The following is a 20712-nucleotide window of genomic DNA, read 5'->3' on the forward strand; positions in this document are numbered from 1 at the left end:
TGTTGATTTTGTGTTCAGCAGCCTTGCTGCTCTCTCTTATTAGGACCCAAAGTTTGTCTGAAAATCACGATGGGTTTTCTATATAGTCAGTTATATTTTCTGCAGATGAGGATATTTCTTTTAAATCTGTATTTTTATAATTTCTTTCCCTTGTAATAGTGCATTGAAGAGGACTTCTAGTTTACTGTTGAGTGTAGCACTCTTATGTCCTTCCTGACATTAGTGAATATCTTCTAAGGCCCAGATATAAGTGTGATGATGTTTGCAACAGATTTTTTTTTTTTTTTTTTGTGGTACGCGGGCCTCTCACTGTTGTGGCCTCTCCCGTTGCGGAGCACAGGCTCCGGACGCGCAGGCTCAGCGGCCATGGCTCACGGGCCCAGCCGCTCCACGACATGTGGGATCTTCCCGGACTGGCGCACGAACCCGTGTCCCCTGCATCGGCAGGCGGACTCTCAACCACTGCGCCACCAGGGAAGCCCTGCAACAGATTTTGATGGATACTATTGATCAGGTCAAGGAAATTCCCTTCTAGTCCTAGTTGGCTAAGAGCTTTTAATTTTTATTTTTTAATAAAAAATGAGAGTGGAATTTTATTGAGTGCTTTTCCAGAATCTACCTAGATGATCATAGATTTAATACTTTCATCTGTAATGTGGTGAATTATATTAATAGATTTTCCATGTTGACCCATTCTTTCATTCCTGGGATAAATCCCACTTGATCCCATTATCAGTTTGGATTAAGTTTGGCTGTAACAGGGTCTCAATAGTGACTTCAGTATATTTCTCTCTCACCAAGAAAAAAGAAAAAGGCTGGATGTAGAAGTTCAGTGTCAAGGACCCCAGGCTCCTCCTGTCTTGCTGATCTTCTGTCCTTTGTATATCACTCATAACCAAGGAGCTGGTGCTCAAGCCCCAGCCATCCTGTCTGCATTCTGAGCAGCACCAAGGAGAAAGAGAGGAGAAGGATGCAGTCCTTCCTTTTAGAAAGACTTCTGGCGGGAATTCCCTGGCAGTCCAATGGTCTAGGGCTTGGCACTTTCACTGCCATGGCCCAGGTTCAATCCCTGGTCGGGGAACTAAGATCCCGCAAGCTGCTCGGTGAGGCCAAAAAAAAAAAAAAAAAGAAAAAAAAAGATTTCCTGAAAGTTACACACAACACTTTCCCACATCATACTGGCTAAAAACTCATCCCGTGGTGGCATCTAGCTTCAAGGGAGGTGCTGTGGAATAGTCTCTTATTGGGAAGCAATGTGCAATGAGCAGAGCTGAAAATCAGGGTTCTTATGGCTAAACACAAAGAGAAGAATGGGAAATGGAACTCTAACAGTTTTTGTCACAGTCTTGCTGTAGTATTTTCATATAGGTTCCTGGATTTTTGAATAGCTGTTATTTTATTTAAGATTTTTATATTTATGTTCATAAGTGATATCGGCCTACAATTTTGTTTTTATTGTTGTTATTCAGTTCAGGCATTAAGGTTATGCTAAACTCCTAAAATGAGTTTGGTAACATTCTCTCTGTTCTGTTCTTTGAAACGATTTGTGTAAAGTAGGAATTATCTATTCCTTAAAGGTTTGGTAAAGGTTGCCTATAAAACTATCTGGGCCTTTTTGGGATAAGAGAAACTTTTTGAACTACAGCTTCAGTTTATTTCATGGTTATTGATCTATTATGGTTTTATTTTTCTTCTTCAGTCAATTTTGATGATTTATATTTTTCTAAAAAATGGACCATTTAACAAAAATTGACAGTTTTCAAAATTTTTGGTACAAATATTCTTTCTCATGGTATTATAATTTTACACATTTTTATTATATTTATAGGTTATGCCCCCCTTTTTATTCCTAATACCACATGCTTATACCCTACCTCTCTTTTTTGATTCATTTTGCTCAAGGTTTGTATATTTTATCATTTTAATATATTTTTAAAATTATATTTTATTAGTCTTAAAAAAACTAGCTTTTGGTTTGGGTGAGCATCTCTATTGTTTCTCTTTTAGCTTTAATATTTCCTTTCTTCTACTACTTCTCTGTTATTTTCTTTCTTCTACCATGTTTGATTTTATTCAGCTTCTTGAACACTATTTCTTATTTTCTAACATGTTTTTAAGGCTATAAATTCCCTTCTAACTACACTGCTGTATCTGTATGTCATACGTTTTGGGGTGCAGTGTTTTCATCGTTCAGTTATAAATAGTTTGTAACTAACTTCCTTTAGGAAGTTTATCATAACTTCCTTTTTAACTTGTAAATTATTTAGAAGAATTTTTAAATTTTTTTTAGTTTCGAAATGTATTTTTTTGTTTGAGGGGCTCCTTTTCACTTCTGATTTCTAGATTTGCTATATTGTGGTCATAGAATGCATTCTGTATGATATTTATTCCTTAGAATTTGTCAAGGCTTCCTTCATCACATACACATAGCATATATATGGTCAGACTTATAAATTGCATTTTTCAAATGTTTATCTTTGATATTTTTTGGATGTCTGATCTAAGAGTTCTGAGTGAGGTGTTTTAAAAAGGTCTCACCATGATTGTGAATGTGTCATTTTCCCTGGGAATTTTATCAATTCTTTCTTAATTTGAGAGAATGCTATTTAGTATTCAGGCTTATGATTGTTGTGTGTTCTTGGTGGGTTGGCCCTTTTATCATTAACTACGATGCTTTTCATCCTTACTGTTGGTTTTTGCCTTGAAGTTGATTTTGCCTGATTTTATTGCTGCGTCTGCTTTCTTTTGATTAATTTTCCATTATATCTTCTTCCATCCTTTGTCTTTCAGCCTTCCATAGCCTTATGTTTTACATATGTTGCTTGTAAGCAGTATGGAGCTAGAGTTCAGTAGACCTATGTAATCCATTTATATATGTTTTGATTACTGATTTATTTGGCCTTATTTCTATCATCTCTTTAAAAATTTTCTACTGGACATGCTTTTTTATTGTTTTCAGTTCAGGCATTAAGGTTATGCTAAACTCCTAAAATTAAGTAAAGTAGACCTATTTATTTATATATTTTAATCCTATTAAATCCATTAAGTAGACCTATTTAATAGAGTTCAGTAGACCTATGTAATCCATTTATATATTTTTTGATTACTGATTTATTTGGCCTTACTTCTATCATCTCTTTAAAAATTTTCTACTGGACATGCTTCTTCTTTGCTTTCCTCCTCCCCTACTTTTCTGTCCTCTATTGAACTGATCAAGGTGACTTTATTTCTCTTGTTCCCTCCATCCCTCCACTGCTTTGGAAGTTTACGTTTTAGTAGTGATTTCCCTCAAATTTTAAACAAATATACTTAATTTCATATGTCTCTGATAAAGTCTAAAATTAGTTAGTACTTCTATCCTGAAATAGGCACAAAACAAGAACCTTGGTATACTTTAATTTCCTTCTTAACTCCCTCCTCCCATTTTCCATGTTTTATATATATATATATATATATATATATATATATATATTTTTTTTTTTTTTTTAAATTCTTCCTTTATTGGTAAAAAAAAAGAGTGATTCTACAAAGCAATCTCAAGGGCCATCAAAGTGTGAAAGCCATCAGGTGTGTCTGGCAACAGGCAGCTTCCTCCTCCTTCAGGGCAGAGCCAGTGGTTCCCATGCCTTCCATCCCTGAGTCAGCACTTTTTTTTTTTTAACATCTTTATTGGAGTATAATTGCTTTACAATGTTGTGTTAGTTTCTGCTGTATAACAAAGTGAATCAGCTATATGTATACATACATCTCCATATCCCCTTCCTCTTGCGTCTCACTCCTGCCCTCCCTATCCCACCCCTCTAGGTGGTCACAAAGCACCGAGCTGATCTCCCTGTGCTATGTGGCTGCTTCCCCCTAGCTATCTGTTTTACATTTGGTAGTGTATATATGTCCTTGCCACTCTCTCACTTCATCCCAGCTTACTCTTCCCACTCCCCGTTCTCTATGTCCATTCTCTATGTCTGCGTCTTTATTCCTATCCTGCCCGTAGGTTCTTCAGAACCATTTTTTTTTTTTTAGATTCCATATATGTGTGTTAGCATACGGTACTTGTTTTTCTCTTTCTGACTTACTTCACTCTGTATGACAGACTCTAGGTCCATCCACCTCACTACAAATAACTCAATTTCGTTTCTTTTTATGGCTGAGTAATATTCCATTGTATATATGTGCCACATCTTCTTCATCCATTCGTCCGATGATGGACACTTAGGTTGCTTCCATGTCCTGGCTATTGTAAATAGAGCTGCAATGAACATAGTAGTACATGTCTCATTTTGAATTATGGTTTTCTCAGGCTATATGCCCAGTAGTGGGATTGCTGGGTTATATGGTAGTTCTATTTTTAGTTTTTTAAGGAACCTCCACACTGTTCTCCATAGTGGCTGTATCAATTTACATTCCCACCAGCAGTGCCAGAGGGTTCCCTTTTCTCCACACCCTCTTCAGCATTTATCGTTTGTAGATTTTTTGATGATGGCCATTCTGACCTGTTTGAGGTGATCCCTCATTGTAGTTTTGATTTGCATTTCTCTAATGATTAGTGATGTTGAGCATCCTTTCATGTATTTGTTGGCAATCTGTATATCTTCTTTGGAGAAACGTCTTTTAGGTCTTCTGCCCATTTTGGGATTGCGTTGTTTGTTTTTTTGCTACTGAGCTGCATGAGCTGCTTGTATATTTTGGAGATTAATCCTTTGTCAGTTGCTTCTTTTGCAAATATTTTCTCCCATTCCATGTTATATTTATCTAGTATTTTGATTATACCTCTTTAAAAAACCCTGCCTTTAAAGAATCTGTTGTTGTTATATCTTTTATGGTTTAATAGTTTGGATTTACAAACATGTGTAACAATTTATGTGTTCACTATTGCTTGTTACTGCCCACTGCTTCCTCCTGGGTTCAATTTCCTTTATGCTCAAGCATTGCTTGAGCTTGGGACCAGTTTTAGAGTTAATATCTCAGCTTGAGGTTTCTGTATTTCACTGGTACTACTCATTCAAACCCCATACCCACAACCAGAGCAGCCTTAATATTCTGATTTCTCAGCATCCTACTTCCAGGCCACATACCTGAATCATGACATGAAATTTTCTGGTCCACATTTGTAAACGAAACAACCTTTTTTTTGGCTGCTGGCTTTATGCGCGGGGTCTCCTTCCAGGTCCCCAGGATGCACAGGCTGGGGGTCTCTCCTTTAATCCTCCCTGGGCGTTACCATCTAGCCTCTAGGGTATATCTGGCCCATATTCCTGTGGCTCACTTGGCTTCGGTTCCCTTTCACCACTAAGGTTTTGAATTTCCTTTTTGTTTCTGATACCTGAAGATGTCTCTTTCCTGCTTTCAAGCTTGGCATTGTAGCAAAACCATCTTTTGGGCTTTATTTGATCCAGCATTTCTATAGCTATGGGGGTGGGGTGGGTGGGAACTTCCTAAGTTAGTCCAGTCCACTACATTGATCAGTCGTCAGCAGCAGTTACAGAGAGAAGTGGGACCAATTTTGGAAGCGTTTGGAGTGAAGTCAGGGAAGGGTGGGGACAGGCAGAGAATGAGGTCTTCCTTGCTCTTGTGTAGGTGCTTGGGGAGGTTTGGAGGGGTGGGCAGGGAAGAGGAGAAGGTTTATGGATAAATGTCTAAAGAACTGAATTGCTTGGGACAGGTGATCACACTGGGAATCCAGAGGGGGTGACAGGTGGGGAGAGAAGAAATCTGGCGCATCTTTCTGGCCAGGCTCCCTTGCTTGTCTGCTGAAGGCATCCTTAGTTATACACCTGCACCGTCCTTTCTCTCCCTTATGTCCCTGGCACTTTAAGTCTGACTTACCGCACACCATGCCCCAGCTGGTACATAAAAGTGAGCCACGAATACCAGCAGCCCTTCTAGGCACACATCCAGGCCTAGCCCCCCACCCACTGCCACCCCATTTTCTTGGACTCTCTTGTCCTTGCTTCTGTCTCACTGGTCCCAGTATTTCTCTCTCTTTCTGTACTTTGGTTTAAAAAAATTGCTGGGGAGGAAAAGTTTCTCCTTTTCTGCCTTTCAGGTGTTCCCTGCTAACCTATAGGGTGAGGAGTGCAGATTTATAGCCCTTTATACCTGGGAGTTGTCTGTGGGTCCGTTCTGTTGCTCATCATCAGTGGTGACTTGGCTTAGAAATAGACAGGGGTTGGGGTTGGTGCCCCTTCAGTTCCATGTCCACCGCACCTCCACCTAAGATTCATCTGTCCACAGACATTTATTATAACCCTATTATCTGGGCACCAAAGATACAAAGGTGAGCAGAGCCAGACACAGCCCCTGCCCTTGAAGCTTGCTGCCATGTTAATCTAAGAACCTCCTAAGTGATGCAGAAGTACAGCTGAGAAGGAGCCACAAAGGAGAGGTGTGTACACTGTGAGAGTGTGTAACAGGGGCCTTTGACCCAGGCAGAGGGGTCAGGCATGGATTTCCTGAGAATGTGACATTTGAGTGGAGATCTGAGGGAGGAACAAAAATTAACAAAGTGAAAGTGGGAGCTGAGTGTTCCAGGCAGAAGGCCCAGCAGGTGCTAAGACCCTGTGGTGGGAGGGAGCATAATTAAGAAACAGTTACCACCCCCATCTCAGGGCATCCTACAGCACCTGTCTTCCCGGACCCAGCACACTGTGGGCCATGATAAAAGAATGCATCAAATGTCATTGATGGACATTAGAAGTCTGTCCCTAGGGCCTTTTGAGAACATCAAAACCATGTGATTTTTGCCTCTCTCACTAATCATGGGATCCCCTTGTAGCTTCCACTTCTAGATCCCTGCCACTAAGATCTTATCTTAAATTCCAGATTTAGCAGAAACAAAACAAAGTAAACAAGTAAAAACACCATACCACCCAATTAAATTTGATTGTCAGATAAGCAATGAATTATTTTTAGTATAAGTACTTCCCAAACAGTACTTGAGACATACTTATACTAAAAAAATTATCTGTTATTTATTTGAAATTAAAATTTAACTGGGAGTCCTGTATTTTATCTGACAACCCTATTTAGATCCCCTTGTGCCCAGTCAGGGCTCCCTGGAGAACTCTGTGTTGGAAGTCCACCCCTCCCTCAGCCTCATGATCATTTCCGGCTTTGGGACCTTGGGAAGGGAATGTGCAGAAAGAACAGGAAGCTTCCATCCTCATGAAGTTATATTCCAAGAGCAGTCCTGCAAAAGCAACGAGTCGCTGACTGACCACAAGCCTGGGGTGTGGACACTGCCCCTATTCCTCAGCATCAACTCCAGGATGGTCACGACTCTTCCTCAACTCCCACCCTAGCCCCACCTCAGCATCACTGTCACAGCCCCCAGCCTGCGGTGGTGGGCTTGGGGATTCCTGATTGATTATATGTTTAAGCTCTTAGATGCTTTCTCAGAGAGGGAGCTGCTATAATGGCTGAGCCTTGCTGAAATGTCCACGCCCATTCTCCCTCCCACCCCCCGCCAGCCTGCTGCCAAATACTCCTGGCAAAACTTCTTGACAACTCCTGGATGTTGATCGTTCCTTGGACAGTATGTCTCTTGGGATAAGCCAGTTTCTTCCCAGAGCCTTTTGTGTTATCCCTTAGAGAATCACAGGAGAAACATCTCCCAGAAGTAACCATGAGAACTTCCAGAATCATCAGGAATGTGAGCATTGTCACCCTAAAGGACTTGAGGGGAGGAGGCCTCCTCAACCTTGTTAAAAGGCTTGGGGAGAAATAATTGTGAAAGGCATTGTTATGAATTAGTGATGATTCATAACTGAAGCCAGTTTCTCTCCTGTGTTTGCAGCGATTGGTGAAGACTGCAGCAAATACTGCCAAATCCAAAACTAAATAGGGACATAAGCCTTGGACTTCACTACCCTGAAAATGGATCAGTTAGAGTTAGGATTAGGTTTGGCTGTGAGTTACAGAATACCCCCAAATGACAGTGACTCAAACATGATAGAAGTTTATTTCTCTCTTGCTTAGAAGTCCAGAGAGTCAGTTGAGGGCTGGTAGGTGCTCCGCAGTGTCAGACCCAGCCTCCTTCTATCTTATTGCTCCTCCATCCTCAGCACGTGGCTTCCATCTCATGTTCCAAAATGGCTGCTTGAGGTCCAGCCATCATATCTACATTATGGTCAGCAGGGAGGAGAAGGGAACAAAGAAGGGCATGCCCTCTCCTTTTAAGGACATTTTCTGAAAGTTGCACATACTACTTCTGCTTATAACCTATGAGCTGGAACTTAGCCACATAGCTACACCTAGCTACAAGGGAGATGGGTAAAAGGATCTTTATTTGAAGGGGCCCTGTGTCTAGCTTAAAATCGTGGGATTCTTTTACTAAGGAAGAAAGGAGAATGGATGTTGGGGGATGATTCGTAATCTCTACTATCCTCCCTTCCAACCAACCAACCAAATAACCAACGTTTATTTGAGGAAGTGCCCAATTTAGTAAGGGAGACAGATATGTAAATAACTAACTACAATACAATGTGATATGGAGTATAAAAAAGGTTTTATTCAGAGTGCTGTGGGAGAACAGATGGGAATGATCAACAGCAATCATAATAATCAATAACTACAATGGTCTGGCTGGGTTCTCAGTGCTACACTCCCATTGTTTTATTTGTCCACCTCCCTTTTTTTTTCAGTGTGAGCTACAAACCTTCCTGCCTCACCATGTAACAGCTAACACTTGCAGTGGGCAGGCCACGTGCTGTTCTGAGTTTCTTAGATACATTATCTCATAACAATCCTGTGAGTAGGTACTATTATCATTCTCATTTATAGATGAAGAAACTGAGGCACGAGCCATAGAGCTGGGTTTTGGACCCAGACATTCTGGCTCCAGCGCATACATGCTTAACCACTCTGCTAGCCTACCTTCCTTAAAACTATTCATTCTCATTCCCTCCCCCAGCCTTCTCACCCCCAAATCTCCAGCAGACGACCTCCCTGCTTACTTCTTTGTAACGACTGAGGTCGTTGGTGGAACCTCTCTCCACTGCCGGACCAGCCTCCAACTGCATCTCTTTCCTTGCCTCCTCCAGCAGTCCTGCCTCAGGGGCTGAGGCATCTGCCTTTCTGGTTAAAGCTGCTCCTGTCCCTCCGTCCTAGGAAGGCAGTGGAGTGTAATGGTTTAAGAGCTGGCCTCTGCAGACAGACTGCACTAAATTAATAAGTGTCTGGTCTTAGGAAGTCACTTAGGTTCTCTAAGCCTTAGTTTTCTCGTCTGTGAGTAGGGGTGATACTAATGTGAGGGCCGAGCATATTGATTCATGTAAAGTGTTTATTATTTGTTCCCCTCCTATCTGGTCCTTGGGTTACTGCCTCTCTCTTCTCTAGCTTGAATTGACTTCTCTTTACAGGTTGTATTAGTTACCTACGGCTGCTGTATGATTACAGCACAGTATTATAGCCACTAATTTAGTGGCTTCCAATAATCCATATTTATTATCCTACATTTCTAGAGGTTGGAAGTCTGAACTGGGTTTCACTAGGCTAAAATCAAGGTGTTGGCAGGACTGACCCCTTTTGGAGTCTCTGGAAAGCATCCATTTTTTCACCTTTCCCAGTTTATAGAGGCTGTCTGCATTCCTTGGCTTGTAGCCCATTTCTGTCTTCAAAGCCAGCAGCGGCGGGTTGAGTCCTCACAGGCAATCCCTCCAACCTTGATCCCATTGTCCCATCTGCTTCTCTGATTCTGACTTTCCTACCTCCCTTTTTCACTTATAAGGACCCTTTTGATTAAAATGGACACAACTGGAGACTGCAGGATCTCGTCTCAAGATCCTTGACGTAATCATTTTTGCAAAGTCCTTTTTGCTGTGGAAGGTAACATATTCATAGGTTCTGGGAATTAGGACATGGACTTTTTTGGGTGGCCATTATTCTACCTACCCCTTGGGGATATGGCATGTGAGAAGCATCCAGATGTCCCTCCTTTTTCTCCCCCTCAAGCTCTATGGAGATACAATTGACAAATAACCAGATCATGCCTTCCTTAAAGGTACATTGTCTTCTTTCTTCCTTCCTTCTCAACCAAGCCCTTTGGAAGAGTTGTCTTGCCTAGTTTTCTCCACCTCGTGACAACCCCCTCCCATCTGCGTCTGCCCCCATACTCCACCAAACTGACTCTTGCCCTGATCACCAGTGGCTTCCGTATTGCCAAGTCAATGGACACCTTTCATTCTCAACTGGCTGCATTTTCCAGTTGGCTGCTCATTCCTGCTTGAGACCCTTTTTTGAGGATTTCATCCTTTTGTGGTCCCCTGTCTGCCTTTAGGTGACTTTCTCTTGATTTTCCTCCTCTTCCTCTCTGGCTTAGACATGCCTGGGGCTCCGCCGTCTCCACTGGCCCCTGAAATGTCTGTGTTGCCCAGGGCTTTGCATCTTTGTTCCATTTCTCTTTTCTTGGGTGATCTTGTCTCACGCTGCTGGTTTTAAATGCCACTTGCACAAAGATGACCAGTTCCTGCTTGTGCTGTGCAGATCTCTGGCTCCTGGCTGGAAGTGTTGGTGAAGATTGTGTTTCCAGTAATCCCATAAGCTCCTCAATTTCTTTGGTCTTCCTTCAAGTAGACACAGTGAGAGAGCTACTTGAGGTACTGACTTGAGAACCATGAAACCTGGGGCATTCATGCTTCTGTTCCAGACTGCGTGGCCTACTTCCATCAAGACACAGTGTGGGGCTTCCCTGGTGGCGCAGTGGTTAAGAATCTGCCTGCCAGTGCAGGGGACACAGGTTCGAGCCCTGGTCCGGGAAGATCCCACATGCCATGGAGCAACTAAGCCTGTGCGCCACAACTACTGAGCCTGTGCTCTAGAGCCCATGAGCCACAACTACTGAGCCCACATGCCACAACTACTGAAGCCTGTGCACCTAGAGCCCGTGCTCCACAACAAGAGAAGCCACTGCAATGAGAAGCCCACGCACTGCAACGAAGAGTAGCCCCTGCTCGCTGCAACTAGAGAAAGCCCACGCGCAGCAACGAAGACCCAACGCAGCCAAAAAAAAAAAAAAAAAATACAGTGTGATCTTCTCAGGACCCGTCAGAGGACAGTGAAAGGCACAGACCCAGTGATGACAAAGGACAGCTCCATGTTTCATGGGGGTAACAGAAAAGCAAATAGGGAAGGCAGATCTTCACTAATGTATTTATTGGGGCAAGCCCCACCTTTACCTGTGTGGTTTGCAATTGCTGGAGCGCCAAAGGAGCCAGAGGCTAACTGGAGCTCAAAGCACAAAAATATTTAAAGGGAGCCAAAGGGCACCCTGACAGTTCAGTTAGACATACAAAACTCTCACCAGAAACAGAGCAATGTAACCAAACCGTGGGACCGCCTCCAAATGCAAGAAGATGGCTGAGGGAGGGATGGTACGAGGATGGCCTCGGGGCAGTCAGGGGGCTCACAGAAGAGGAGGGGGCTTGAGCAGGGAACCAACAGGCAGTGAGGGGGAGGAAGGCCATTTCAGGCAGGGGAATAGCACGTGCAGAGGCTGAAGTCAGGGCCAGTATAATCTACTTGGGGAGGAAGGAGGGTTCAAGGGAGATGAGGCCAGAGAGGACTGCATCCAGAGTAAATGCTAGCACAGGGAGCCTGGGCTTTATCTTGTTGGCAATGGGGAGCAATGGAAGGGTTTTGCGCAGGGGAATGGGTTGGGCAGAGGTCAGCTTTAGAAAGACTACTCCAGTGCTGGGTGGATTGGTGAGAGAATGTTGGGCCCCAGATCTTAAAATATGCATAGGTAGAATTTTACAAGGTATAATTTTTAAAAGGTATAATTTCATTTTATTTTATTCAAAAAATTATTTTATTATTATTTCTTATCGAAGTGTAATTGACCTACAACACTGTGTAGTGTCAGGTGCACAAATTCAACATTTCTATACATCATTCAATGACCACCACGATAAGTCTAGTTACCATCTGTCACCGTATAAAGTTGCTACGATATTCCTGACTGTATTACTCATGCTGTACATTTCATCCCTGTGACTTATTTATTTTGTAGCTGGAAATTTGTCCTTCTTAATCTCCCTCACCTATTTCACTCATCCCCCACCTGCAAAGTATAATTTTAGAGAGAGGAGGTACCTTGGCATTGGTACTGGTTCATTCCTGTCATTTTATAGCATATATGTGTGTGTGTGTTTATATATAATACATATTCATATATATCATATAGTGTATTTTATATACACACATACATATATACGTACTAGATGGCCCAGGTGGAGGCCCAGGTGGAGGCCCAGGTGGAGGGTGAGTGACCTCCCAAAGGCACATAGTAACAAGGCCAGCGTTAGAACTCCTGTCTGCCTCCCAATCCACTGCTCTTCTTCTGTGCTATTCTGAGTGGAGGCAGCAGTGTCCGAAAGGAGGTTGATCCAATAGTCAAGGAAAGAGAGATGCAAGCCCCGACCAGGGCAGGTGCCAAGGTGAAGACCACATGGGAGGCAATGCAGATATGTTCCTGCTTTCTCTTTCTCTGGGTGGGGGTTGGGACATAGGGCTGGCTGGGGACTGCACATGAGTGCATCTCTCTTTCCTGGGTCCTGCAGCATCCTTCTGGGTCTGGTTTCTATGGCAACAGGCTCCCAGCAGGCAGCCCGCCAGCTGGAGGGAAGCAGGCAGGCAGGGAGAGAAGGCCCAGGCAGCATGAGGAAGGCTAAAGTTGTGGGGGGTGGGGGAGTCTTCTGGGAAGCAGGAGGAGCCCCTAAATCTGGCCCCCCAAATCCCTCTCTCTTCTGACCATATGAGGGTGGAGGTAGCTTAGGACACATGGGCTTTTCTTTCATGGTCCTTGAATTTCCAGACCTCAAACGTCTGTTCACCTCTCCCTGCCACCCTCACATCTCCTGACTCTCTCTTCTTTAAGTATTATCTATTATCTGACCCCAACCTCATGCGCCTCAGGGAGCACTTACTTCTTCATAGAAAAGAGCCCTCACTCTGATTGAACTCGGTGGGGAGGGGGAGAACAAGGTCAACTGACGTTCTGTTTTGCATAAGATTTGCATATTATTAACTCAAAGACAAGAAATTTCCAGGCCCTGTGTCATTCCTGCCAACAACTTAATTCAGCTCCACTGGCACCCGCTGACTGTGTCTGGCCAGGCTCCGTGCTAAGCCATGGGGTCCCTAGAGGAGAAGTCCTCCCAGCTGCAGCCCACCCCTTCTCGCCAGCTGCTCTAAGGCAGTTCTTCCTGATGTTCTAGCAGCTGGTGTGGTGGGAAGTTCTTGGGCTGTGGAGCGTGGCAGCCCTGGGTCCAGATCTTGGCTCCGCTGTTTTCCAGCTGGCTGACTGTGGGCCTCTCTGTGCTATAGTTTATTCATCTCTCCATAGGACTGAGGATATACCCGTACAGCTGGTATGAACTAGCGAAGACACATTGTTTGTTAAAATGCTGAAATAATGCTGTGTTCATTGGTAAAGAGCCACCACCCTGGACCCTCCCCAGGCCCTTTTGGCCCACAATCCAGCTTCTGCGGGGTGATGCCCTAGCACTTTGGCTTTGTCCGTCTGATTGGTGTCTGCCAGCATCTGTTCTGCCCATGAAGTACAGGTGGTTAAATATTTTGAATATCACCCCTGTCCAGAACCGGTGCAACAGGTAGGTATGTTATGTACCGACCCATGGCAAGGACTGATACATTTAAAGGTCGTGAATTAATGTCCATCACTTTGTAGGTTTCCTTTTGGCCTGGGGTGCGGGTGAGGGCTGGGATGAGACTGGGCAGGGGCAGAGATAACCGCCAGCTCTCTCACCAGGCGGGCGAGGTTCAAGCGCTCCAACAGTGTGACAGCCGGCGTGCAGGCCGACCTGGAGCTGGAGGGCCTGGCCGGCCTGGCCACCGTGGCCACAGAAGACAAGGCCCTGCAGTTCGGACGCTCCTTCCAGAGGCACGCCTCTGAGCCCCAGCCCGGGCCCCGGGCCCCCACCTACTCAGTCTTCCGCACGGTCCACACGCAGGGCCAGTGGGCCTACCGCGAGGGCTACCCACTGCCGTATGAGCCGCCGGCCACCGATGGGTCGCCCGGCCCCGCCCCTGCCCCTACCCCCGGCCCCGGGTCCGGTCGCCGTGACTCCTGGATGGAGCGCGGCTCACGTAGCCTCCCCGACTCAGGCCGCACGTCCCCCAGCCCACGGGATGGCGAGTGGTTCATCAAGATGCTGAGGGCGGAGGTGGAGAAGCTGGAGCACTGGTGCCAGCAGATGGAGCGCGAGGCGGAGGACTATGAACTGCCGGAGGAGAGTGAGTGAGGGGACCCCGGGCACGGAGGCATCGTGGCGGCAGCGGCCACTACTGCGATGTGATAGGAGAGGCCTTTGGCTGGGCCTGACTGTGCTTTTCTCACAGTTTGCTCGTATGGCCCCAGACCTTGGTGGCTCCCATTGGCAGTAGGGCATGTTGGGAGCTCTCGGAAGGAAGCAGGGAGCAGCTTCAGAGGTCGGAGCTAGGACTGGGAAAGTGACCGGGTGAAAGGGTTGGGCCTTCTAGGAGATGGCTGCCAGCCCAAGTCCCAGGGGATTGAGGGGACCCTATTCCCATCTGGGCTGGTGTGGGAATCCAGCTCTGATCCAGGTGTGAGACCAGGACTTCAGGCAGAGGGGGAGGCAGTGCACAGTGTCAGCTCATGTCTGAGGCCTAGGAGAAGGAGATTCAGCCAGGGAGACAGGGCCCTGCACGAGGGAGGACATGCCCTTCCTTGCAAGTCCAGTCTGAGGGGAGACACAGTCTTAACCGCAGAATCCCCAATTTGATGGGATAGTGACTAGAAGACAAGAGTCATTCACATGACATTATTTGGTAATTCTCAGTGAGCCAAGGAGTCATATACTGAGGAGTGACAAAGTTCTGCCAGTGAGTGGCCACGGAGCTAGTGCCTGGCTAAGGCTATTGGGCTAGGCTGGCACCGCTTTCCATCTGTTCTCTGACATGGGAGGGAAGCGGACACAGGAGGATAAGCGGTCAAGATGTGTAGATCGTGTGAAAGAAGAAACCTCAGTGTCTGAGGAGACAGTCTTCTTGGTGAAGTGGGATAGGAGCTGCTTGTTATGACCTTGAGGATGGGATGGGGAGGGGGCCGGAGGAGACAGATGGATGGACGGTGCCAGATAACAGAGGGGTCAGTCATTCAGGGCAGACTTCGTGGAGGCTGGGTAAGGAGAGGCATCTTTCCTCTCCCCGCATCTCCTTTTGCTCTCCAGTCCTGGAGAAGATCCGCAGTGCCGTGGGCAGCACACAACTTCTCCTGTCCCAGAAGGTTCAGCAGTTCTTCCGGCTGTGTCAGCAAAGCATGGTGAGTGCCCATGGCACGGAGCCTATCAGGTGTGTGTACCTGGTAGGGGACTGGAGTGTGTGTACGCCTGGAAGTGAGACCAGGTGTTTGTCTTGTCTTGTCTCCCTACCTCCCAGTCCCCTCCCCACTCTCCCAGGTTGAGCTTCCTGACAATGAGGGTGGGTTGGGATTTCTCTGGTCCAAGCTGGGGCTCAGACCCTGCCGACTGACTGCCTCCCCTCTGTCTCCCTCCACTGCAGGACCCCACTGCGTTCCCCGTGCCCACCTTCCAGGACCTGGCGGGTTTCTGGGACCTCTTGCAGCTCTCTATCGAGGATGTTACCCTCAAGTTCCTGGAGCTACAGCAACTCAAGGCCAACAGCTGGAAACTCCTGGAGCCTAAGGTGGGGGGAGGTCCCTTCAAACCAAGAGTCCAGACCCTGGAAAATGCCCTTCCCCAGAGAGTGTGGGCGGAGTGGGGGGGGGGGTGGGTAGAGAAAGGCAGAAGAGACCCTGGGCAGCAAAGGTAGTCCTGGACAGGTGATGGTGACCCTCTTCGACCCTGCTCTTGGTCACTGCCCTCTGCTTGGTCCCACTGCTCATCACTGCCTGAGCTGCAAGAACCCTTTGGTGGCTGCAGCCACCTCGGACCAGCTGTCGTTTGAGGGAGCCAAACTAGAGCTTCCAGAAGGGCAGACTGCCCTCAGCTTGGACCTCGGCACAGAGGGGACCTTCAAGGTCCCCTCAGCCCTCATCTCACTAGACCTTGTCAGTGATGGGTCCCAGCAGCCTGGAACGTGAGCCCTCATTGCTTTGCCTGCGTCGGGGGAACTGCACTCCTCTGGACCAGGAGGGAGCGAACGCTCTGATGCGAGTTGTGGAAAACGGTTCCACCAGGGGGCGCTCGAGTCCATCTCTTTAAAAAATGAAAAATGTGGGTTTCACCTTGGCAGAACAAGCACCCCTGGGGCTTCGGGGGCCGTCACACGCTCTCAAGAACCGCTCTCACGAGTCAGAGGCGCGCGCTGTTAACCGTTCCGGGCCGCGGGGGCGCCGGTTGGGAAGTCGGGTGGGACCCGCCCCCAAACTAAGTGCCGCCCCCTCTGCCGGCAGGAGGAGAAGAAGGTCCCTCCGCCGATACCAAAGAAGCCCTTGCGGGGCCGGGGCGTGCCGGTGAAGGAGCGCTCCCTGGACTCGGTGGACCGGCAGCGGCAGGAAGCGCGCAAGCGGCTCCTGGCGGCCAAGCGCGCCGCCTCCTTCCGCCACAGCTCGGCCACCGAGAGCGCCGACAGCATCGAGATCTACATCCCCGAGGCCCAGACCAGGCTGTGACCGGCCCGGCCCGCCCAGCCCGGGCCCGGGCCCGCGGTTTTCTACCCGTACTGTACACCCAGCGTCGAGGTCACTGTGAACGCGGGCTGCCCCGTGCGCCCGCCCCGCCGGCACCGCACGCCCCGGCCCCTCCTGCCCGTCACGGTCTCGTGGGTTTTTTACCTTCCCGACCCCACGCGAAGGCGCCCGGGCTGGGCTGGGGGCCGTGCCTCTCCGCCCTGCGCTCCCACCGGGACCCCCCACCTTCCAGGTCCGACGCTTCGTCCCCACCTCCTCCCCACGGGCACCATCTCTGCCATTACCCCACGGGCCAGGCCGGGCCGGGTCCCCCATCTGGGCTCTGCGTCCCCCCCACCCCGCGGGGCTGGGCTTCGTGGGGAATCAAGCTTCGTGGCTTTTTATGAAGACTCCCGAACCCCGCCTAGGAGCCCGCCCCACCCTCCCAGGGGCTCTACCCTCAGCCCTCAGCCCACCGGGCCCAGGGACCACAGTGGCTGGACCAACCCAGGACCAGGGCGCCTGGGCCTCTCCCCTTTCCCAGCTGCTGGGGAGGGGAGATGGGGGCTTCCCCTCACCACACCTGTGGCTGTTCCCACATCCCCTTGAGTATCCCAGGAAAAATAAAACGGCAGAACTGCACTCGAGCCAGCTGCTCTCTCCAGAAGAAGCCACCTCTGCCGGAGCCTGGGACAGGGGGTGGAGGGAGGAGAGACCGGAGCCCAGGCTTTTGGTCTGGGGAGAGCGGGGTTGTCTGGGCCAGCTGGGGGAATGGGGATTCGGCCCCGCCGGGTGGCGACAGAGGACCTGAGCCCTCCTGGAGGGGCCCGGGTCGGGTGAAGAGGCCTGTCTTCCAACTCCTCCTAGTTTAATCCGGTTCCCTTTCTGCCTTCCAGTTCCCCAGGGTTCCCCCAGAGAGGGAAACCCAGAGCCCAATGCCTGGCACACAGCGTGTGCTCCATAAACAGGAGGGCTGCTGTTCTTCGATATGGGCAAATATTGGTTTCCTTTTCCCTAAGGGGCCACTGTTCTTTCCGCTCCAGAAAACTGTTCAATTCTGTGCTGTCATGTTTTCTGATGCCTCCTGTGCATGGGTACATTGATGGGGAACAAAAGAGAGAACAGAACTTTCCTGGGAAGCTCAGTGGCATCCCAAGCCTAGCAGTGATGGCTAATGTTTATTGGATGCTTGCTGAGGGTCAGGCAAGATGAGAGTGCTTTACAGGAACGTAGCTCATCCTTACAACAGATGAGAAAGCTAAAGCCCAGGAGAGGTCAAGTGCCCTGGCCAAAGTCACAGGTAGGCCTAAGAGTGGTGGACCCGAGTCTGTCTAATGTAAATCCTGAGCGTTTAGCTCTACAGCCTTTTGAGCCCAGAAGGAGTTGAATGGCAGCTCCTACCCACAAAGCCCTCTCTCCAGTCTTTGCGTTGATGTGGACTCTGAGGCAGGATGAAGAACCTTCCAAAAGGGTTGGCTGCTCTTCTGGGCCACACTGGACTAGCCAGTTCTTCTCATTCATGTATTCAGCAAATATTTATCAAGAACCACTGTTAGCCCTGTCCAGCACCTGAAGATAGCTCTGAACAAGTTAGTTTCTGCTCTTATGGTGCTAACAGCCATATGGGAAAGACAAGTAAGTAAGCAGTTACATTATAAGGGTGAGTGCTGGAAAGATGACTAGGTATTAGCCACTGAAGGAGGGCGAGGGCTGGGAAGAATGTTCAAGATCAGAGAACAGCTGTGCAGAGGCTTGGAGGAGAAAGAGGTATTGGGAGTGCAGAGGCTTGATCATGCTGGGCTTTTGGGTCAATTTGAGGAAGGTCGGCCTGGGTCCTGAGGGCCACGGGGAGCCACAGAAGGGTTTTGAACAAGAGAGTGGCATGAACATATTTTGCAGGCTGGTCTGGAAGACCACCTGAAAAGCAAGAGGTCATATTCCCACACACACTCATTTGAGGCCACTGGGAGGTGAAAAGGGCTCCCGTGCGACCCGAATTCCCAAAAGTGAATCAGCCTGGAGCTGATCCCAAACAGATTCCTGGGCCCTGTGCAAGACTTAGTGAAGAGTCTTTGCTCTCAGATGAGTTTTTTTGGCTTATTTATTTTGGCTGCGTTGGGTTTTCGTTGCTGCGTGCGGCTTTCTCTAGTTGCGGTGAGCGGGGGCTACTCTTCCCTGTGGTGCACAGGCTTCTCATTGCGGTGGCTTCTCTTGTTGCAGAACACGGGCTCTAGGCACATGGGCTCAGTAGTTGTGGCTCGCGGGCTCTAGAGCGCAGGCTTAGTAGTTGTGGCACATGGGCTTAGTTGCTCCACGGCATGTGGGATCTTCCCGGACCAGGGCTCGAACCCGTGTCCCCTGCATTGGCAGGCAGATTCTTAACCACTGCATCATTTTGATGGCAGCCAGGTTTGGGAATACTGAAATTGGATGACTCAAAGTTTCAACTAGAAATGTTCATATGTCTATTTCCCCCAGATTTGCCAAGTGGGGCACTGGCTGAGTGACTATCATCCTGAGGTTCAGTTTTCTCGAAAATGGGGACCCGGGAGAGGTTTGAACTAGACAATACTCAGAGTAATCCTATGAAGCAGGTATTGTTATCACCCCCATTTTACAGATGAGAAAACCGAGGCTTGGAGAGGTTCAACAACTTAGCCCAAACCACGAAGCCAGGAAGTAGCTGAGTCCAAGTTTAACCTCTACATTATATAGATTTTTATGGGTCTCTGTGTTTTCCCAGAAACTGGGCCAGGCTTGCCGGGACCATGAGGTATATGGGAATGGACACGGAGAGACGGGTAGCATCCAAGACTGTGTGGGCATCCTGCTACAGATGTGATGTCTAAAATCTCCCCTTGTGGGGCTGATGTAGGGGGCGTGTGGGGAGTCTCCTTAGGGTATTGTGGCCTAGGTAGTTGTGCTGGGCTCCATGGACATGTGAAGGATTAGATCCAGTCCCTGTGCCTGAGTTGCTCCCATCTGGCCATAGCAAGGCACATAAATACAAAGTTATGGTACAAAGGGAGGCCTGCTCTCCCAGAGGGGCTGAAGAGACCAGAGGAGGGAGCCTCTAGCAGCCGGCGAGTCTAGGAAACCTTTCTGCAAGAGGAGCCTTTTGAACTGGGTCTTGCAGGATGAATTAGAGTTTTGTAGTCAGGGATGAGGAGGGAAGACATTCATTTCAGGCAAAAGGACCAACCAGCTTAGGCAAAGGCATGGAATGCTATGTGTGTGGGGGATAATGGGAAGAGCAGAGACTGGAGAGAGGTGACAGACTAGGACGGGTAGAGGGGAAATAAAGGAGATGTGGCTGGAAGGGAGCCATGGGTTTAAGTTGGAGAGTCCATGGTTTTATTTAAGTGTTTGAAAGACTCTTTGGCCAACAGAATAGAAATGGACTGGAGGAGGCAATGGAAGGCAGAGAGACCATTGAAGGGAGTTGCCAAGGTGGTCTAGGTAAGAGATGATGATGAATTTGAGAGACATTCAGGAGGCATAGGTGCTATAAACTGGATCTGGGGAATAATGCAGAGATGAAGAGGCCTTGAAGGTGTCACTCAGGTTTTTGGCTTGGTGAGTAAGTAATGCCATAAATGGACATAGGACATTACAGAAGGAGGAGTAAATTTGAGGAATACTAAACATGCTGGTGATCAATTACCAAGCACTTAGAAGGTGCCATATACTGTAAATGCTAAGCATTTTATACACATTAGGTGATTTAGTACAGAACAACCAAAGGGGGGTGGGTACTATTACTGTCTTTTTTAAAACAATGAGTGTAAACAGCTTTTCTGAGATTAGCAGGCAGCAGGGTTAGGATTTGAACCCACAACTCTGATTCCTAAATCTGTGACCTGCAGCCCCACTCAGTTCTGCCTGACAGAACTGCTAGCCACTACTTGAGACTTAGCTCAAGGGCAGGTTCCTCTGGGGAGCCTTCCCTGATTCTTCCTGGGGCTCCTTCTCTCTGCTACTTGTGCATGCTCCCGTCATCCCATTTCTCACACTCTCTCGACATTTTGTAGACCCCTCTGCTTCCCTGTTAGTCAGACAACTCTTGGGGGAAAACACGGTCCCAGTCATCTTTGCATCCCCAATGC

General features: G+C 47.9%; 1 protein-coding gene across 2 annotated transcripts in view; it reads left to right on the plus strand.

Moving 5' to 3' along the window:
• DLGAP3 (DLG associated protein 3) overlaps positions 1–16621 on the plus strand; it is a gene marked incomplete at its 5' end in the record, with an annotated part of 37521 nt that extends 20900 nt beyond the window's left edge. The window contains 4 exons of one of the 2 annotated variants that reach the window (XM_082833593.1): positions 13766–14250; positions 15207–15298; positions 15538–15681; positions 16391–16621. In XM_082833593.1, coding sequence (XP_082689719.1) covers positions 13766–14250; positions 15207–15298; positions 15538–15681; positions 16391–16609 — 940 coding nt within the window. In that variant the 3' untranslated portion in view covers positions 16610–16621. The remainder of the gene's footprint in view (positions 1–13765; positions 14251–15206; positions 15299–15537; positions 15682–16390) is intronic. The other variant, XM_082833594.1, reaches the window with a different exon arrangement.
• Between the last annotated feature and the right edge of the window lie 4091 nt (positions 16622–20712).

This window comes from Leucopleurus acutus (genome assembly GCF_964270905.1).
Source record: "Leucopleurus acutus genome assembly, chromosome: 2".
Lineage (NCBI taxonomy): Eukaryota > Metazoa > Chordata > Mammalia > Artiodactyla > Delphinidae > Leucopleurus > Leucopleurus acutus.